Here is a 5,821-nt window from a genome sequence, read left to right as displayed (position 1 = left end):
CTCACAGTGTATGTTATTCTTTTATGGTAAGCTCTGTGTGAATTTTTTGGAGAAATTACACTTTCCAACCATAAATGATACTCTAAATTACATTTTGCATCATAAACTTTCAGAATGCATGATTAGCACCTTAAACTATAACTTTTGTTACACTTTGCACCCGTTGTCAATTCTACCGTTATCTTGGATGGCATCATGTGAAAAGACTAAAATGTCCATCTTCTCAATCCCTTAGAAACAAAAGAGATATTACATTTTACCACTCTTAACTATACTCTCAATTACACTTTGCGTTCTAAACTTTGTTTTTTCATCCAAGTTAACGGCAGAATTAACGGTGGGGCGCAGAGTGTAACACAGATTATAGTTTAGGGTGTTAACAGTGCATTTTAAAAGTGCTATGTGTAATGTGAGGTATAATTTAGAGTGGTCAGATGTATTTATATTGAATTTATTTCGTTCTCATTTTGCTATGTTCTTTTGTTCTCTCTGTGTACGTGCGGAGTAATCCATTTTGAGTTGAAAGTCAGGTTTTGAAATGAGAAATATTGGTTTCTATAATATATTGCATAATTTTATTGTTAGCGATTTTCGTTTTTAACTTAATAATTTGTCTGCTTGAACACAAGAGGATAAAGTTAGGGAGAAGGGGGTGGGGGATGAATAATAAGTACTTTCTTTAGTGAAGAAGAAATTAGCCCTTTGAAATGAGCGTTTTTCATAATATGTAAGACTTGTACTCGAGGGATTACTATATGTTGTGAGAAAGAGATTTCATGAAAGACTCATATTTGAGGGATCAACACATGTTAGAAAGAGATTTCATAAGATCATCTCATAAGGAACCTTTTTTGTTTTTGTTTTTGAAACATAGGCAAAATCAGGGAGTTAGAGAGAGAGTAATCGATAGACAAAGTTGCAAACTTAATTATAGTATAATACTACAACTTCTCTCAATATCTTTTTATTAAGTGTGAATTTTAATAAATCTACCATTAGATTACATTTTATTCTTAAATCCACAATACTTGCAAAATTTCTCAAAAATCAAAGATTAATAGCTATGTTAAAAATGAAATGTTTAAATTTCAAGTTTTTAGTCTAACATTATGCATAAAAAATTAGTTTACGAATCAAATAGTAAATAACATCTGATTAACACGAAATTTGACATGTATGTTAAGAACTTAAAAAACATACAATTCAACGGTTACATTTTTAAAATATGTAGTTATGTTAATTTTTTTAGTAAGAGTTAAGACTACAACCAAGTTTGGCAAACTTTTTCCGTAATAGATAGGGCTATAAACAAGTCAACCAAAGCCGAATATCAAAAGTTTAAATTTATTTATTTAATTTTATTTCGAACGAAAACTCATTACTAAACAAGATTACATGTTTGAACTTGTTTCATTTTCTTGTTAAGCAAACTTGAGCTTGTTCACGAGATAATTGATTAACCTTTTTTCCCCCTATATATGGTAATACCATGGTTAAAATGTTTTACCCTTTCATAAATTTATGAGTTTTTACAATGAATGGACTGTTTATATTATTTAGGGGCATGCATAGGTCGGGTTAAGGAGAGTTTTTAACCCAACTCACAATGGTGAGTTAAAAAAAATTCAACCTAATTCAACCCATCGCATAAGTCCAACCTAACCCAACCCAACCCAATCCACATGGATCGGGTTGGGTTGGGTTGAACCCATTGTTTGGACAATTTTTATTTATTTATTATTATTAAATTTAGCAGAAAAAAAAAATATCACACCTGCCACCTGAGTTGATAAAAAAAATATGCATTAATATATAAACTAATATTCCAATTTAGTTATACATTAATATATGAACTAATAGACATTAATATTGGTTTTTATATGGCATAAAAAGAACTGTTTATTTAAAAAAAATTATTAATTATATAATATTTTTTAAATATATATTAAATATATGGGTAGGTCGAGTCAGGTTTGGAATTTTATGACTCGAACCCAACCCGACTCGCTGTCAAAAAAAATTTTTGTAACCTAACCCAACCCTCCAAGCCCTAAAAATCGACCCAACCCAGCGGGTTGAGTTGGGTTGGGTCGGTATTGGCGAGTTGACTGCACACCCCTTATTATTAATAAACTATATATAATTATTTAATATCATATTAACTTACTTGCAAATTTATACATTCCAATTTCAAGTTTATATAAATATATTTTTAGATAAGTATACATATAAAAATATACTATAATATATAGTTAAACCAAGCTCTCATATTTACGAGCTTGTTTACTAACAAATTATTTGAACTTAACGCATTTAATAATCAAGCCAAAACTTGTGATAGAGTTAGGCTTGTTTACTAAACAAATGAACATCAACAAGTTTTTCTTGATTTGAGCTCAAGCTTTCCATATACAATTCATTCATTTATAGCTCTAGCAATATGCTCCCAATTCACCAAAACTAAACAAATTAGCGCCTATTAACTTTTACTTTCCTCCTTCCCGAGTCCCGACCACCACCTAATAATAATTTGAATTTTTTTTCCTTCTCTTTTGGTTAACTTCTTTTAAGTACTCCCTCTGTCCCACTTTTTTTGTCCTCTATTCCATTTTGGGATGTCCCAAAATATTGTCATATTTCTAAAAATAAAAGTCATTAATTTACTAATATTCCTATTATATCCCTATTAATTTACTAATTCAATTTTTTGATAAATTTTTTAAGGTAGTTTTGAAAATTTATACATTTTTAAAAAGTAGATAAGACAATAAATGATATTTCCTTAAAAAATTTGACTTTTTAAACAAGACAAAAAAAGTGGGACGGAGGGAGTATATTTCTGTGAATAAATTTCTTTCATATCATAATTAAAATCAAAATATTATTATCTATTTTATATTTCAAAATTCATTCAAAAAATAAAATCCCCTAAGGTTCAAAAATCTATAAAAAGAAAACAAAGGTAAAAACAAAGAAAGGAAAATAAAATGTGTGTATTAAAAATAAAACTAATAGAACCTTAAATCCTTTATGTAATAATTTTTTTTCCTCCATAAAAATGTGTGTAATATTAGCAATAAATTTTTGAGAAAATTACATAAACATACCAATTTAAGTTGAATATTGACATTGAAAATTTTTAAAATATTTTATTCATGAGAAGAAAAAAAACACCTTATAACAGAAAAGAAGTACAATGAATATTATATCTTTTTGTGAGTTTTCTTATATTGGTATATATCATATGCATAAATGTTTTTACCATATATAAATTTTGCCACTTCCCTAGAATGAAATATTGCTTTGCCACTGCTTTGAAATACGACCATCTCAATTTTACTTAAAAAACANTTTTTCCTCCATAAAAATGTGTGTAATATTAGCAATAAATTTTTGAGAAAATTACATAAACATACCAATTTAAGTTGAATATTGACATTGAAAATTTTTAAAATATTTTATTCATGAGAAGAAAAAAAACACCTTATAACATAAAAGAAGTACAATGAATATTATATCTTTTTGTGAGTTTTCTTATATTGGTATATATCATATGCATAAATGTTTTTACCATATATAAATTTTGCCACTTCCCTAGAATGAAATATTGCTTTGCCACTGCTTTGAAATATGACCATCTCAATTTTACTTAAAAAACAGAGACTCATTTCATAGTTTTTTTTTTTTTTATTGGTTAGAAATTGTCCGACTGCTATCCCCTCCTCACCTTCAACTCCTAGGTAGAATGAGGTATCACTTGGACCAAATGTCCAGTGATCCATTTCAGTATAAAATTATATGTATCCTTTAAAATTTTAAATAACGGTGACAACGTATACATTTTTAGTGTATAATATTTAATCTAATCTAACAAAAATGAAATCAGTTCGAATTATTAAATCATCAAGGGAGCATAGCTAGTAATTAACTGAATAATGTTGGAAGTAACAAATAAATAAAGGACAACAGAGCATGTGGTGGGAATGAGAAAAGTACAGTCAATAGTGATGGGTAGAGGTAGTAGCAGGAAAAGGAGGCCTCCAGGCAGAAGCAGTGAGCAAGCAAAGGTCTTTCCAACCAAGCTTGAGGGTGCCATTGTCCTCAACCAAGGTGTAACCATCGGAAGGGAACATACCAAGAAGCAGGGTGGCCTGGGTGGCAGCATTCCCTGCCAAAGAGAGGGGCTTGAACCCACACTGCTGCAGCTTCTCCCTCCAGTTATGGAACTTCACCTCTCCACTCCTCGATGGGCCCCCGACAGCCAGCACATTCCGGATCTCCCTGGATAGCAACTGCTGCTCTACCACGTGCCTTTCCTCGCTCTCCTCTCCGTAGCTTGCCCCGAGTGAATCGAACAGTGCCGAGTAGTAGTGTATTGCCTCCACAAACCTTCCCAAGAATGAACCTGCGTGGCTCAGGTCCTGCTCTACCACTGTCACCACTTTTGGTGCCAATCTGTTTAAATTCATTTCCCTCATGTATAAACGTTGTCAAAATCTCACATATACAATCTTTATAAAAATATTGTGTAGATATTTATTTATTTATTTATTTTGTGTGTGTGGATGATATTGATTGAAAATAACTGCATTACAAGCAAAAGAACTGGGCCTCGGGTCATCTATTGCGTAGATTCAACAAAGGTGTAGATTTTAACATAAAACAAAATTTTCTTTTAGTCCCAAAAAAAGAAGAAAAAAAGTTAATTGCACTATCTACATATGAATAGTTTGAAATGTCATTTCACAGAACTAGTCAAAATCAATGGTCACGAATACAATGAAAACCATCCTTCGGTGTTCGCCAAGAAGGATGTTATCATGTTAGCACGTTGTAGAGTAAGGTTAAACATGTATTTAGAAGCTCGTGTCCTCTCCTTTTACAAGCCGGTTTTTAAAGATGTATTCTACCATGCACGGTACTTTATTGAAAATGAAACAAAAAACACAATCTATACAAAGATTAAATAACCGTTTTTGTTGTTTAAGCAACATAATACGTATTTTTACCAACACGTATTTTTATACCACTTAAACAACATTACTAGAAAAATATTACAGCCCTAAAAGGTTATTCGGCTATTAAAAACACTTTTTTATCATACGTATTTTTACCACACTTAAACAACGTTATTAAAACAATATTACAATTCTAAAAAGTCATTCTGCTGTTAAAAACACTTTCATCTCTCATATTTTCACCACACTTGAACAATGTTACTAGAAGTAAAAGATCATTCCGCTATTAAAATACTAAGCCAAGATGCCCATACAACCAACAAAACCGACCAAAAAGACAAAAAAGTTAACCTATACATTTAGAAGCATAAGCTAAATAACTATCTGGAAATCTGAACAGGAGAAATCTTATTTAAGCAATCAACCAGCCAATGTAGACAGCAACGTGAAATGATTTTTTTTTTTTTTAGGGGGAAAAATGTAATATTGATCAAGATATAATACTAAATGATTATTATAGCTACAATATAACAACAGTAATCCAATGTAAAGATTTTCCACTAGATGTAAATAACGAAAAGGCAAAGATGGAATCAAAAAAGAGGGGATCATCATGATGTGTTTAAAATTAAAAGTAGTTATATATGTAGAACTCGATCATAAGTAGTGCAACTCGTTAGTCATAGTTGTTACCTCTGCAAAAGCCACAGCATATTGGTGTCGGAACCGGTGACATCGTAAAGGGAATGTTGCAACCAGTGAACAGCAACGGCTTCCCTCTTGCTGACATTAAGCCTCTCTGGGTCCAAATTGCCGGGTTTATCTGCGAGAGGAATGAACTCAAAGGGAAGGCCTAATTTCTC

General features: G+C 31.1%; 1 protein-coding gene across 1 annotated transcript; it reads right to left on the bottom strand.

Moving 5' to 3' along the window:
* Nucleotides 1-3,892: 3,892 nt before the first annotated feature.
* Nucleotides 3,893-5,815, bottom strand: LOC136066038 (protein SCARECROW-like). Its single transcript, XM_065769901.1, has 2 exons — nucleotides 5,652-5,815; nucleotides 3,893-4,455 (listed from the first exon to the last, which is right to left on the bottom strand). Exons 1-2 carry the CDS (start codon nucleotides 5,669-5,671, stop codon nucleotides 3,999-4,001), a joined length of 477 nt encoding a protein of 158 aa, XP_065625973.1. The 5' UTR covers nucleotides 5,672-5,815; the 3' UTR covers nucleotides 3,893-3,998.
* Between the last annotated feature and the right edge of the window lie 6 nt (nucleotides 5,816-5,821).

Source organism: Quercus suber, unplaced genomic scaffold, assembly GCF_002906115.3.
Source record: "Quercus suber isolate HL8 unplaced genomic scaffold, Cork oak 2.0 scaffold_1641, whole genome shotgun sequence".
In the NCBI taxonomy this organism is placed as follows: Eukaryota; Viridiplantae; Streptophyta; class Magnoliopsida; order Fagales; family Fagaceae; genus Quercus; species Quercus suber.
The sequence above is the reverse complement of the archived record's forward strand: the minus strand, read 5'-3'. Positions and strand labels throughout refer to the sequence as shown.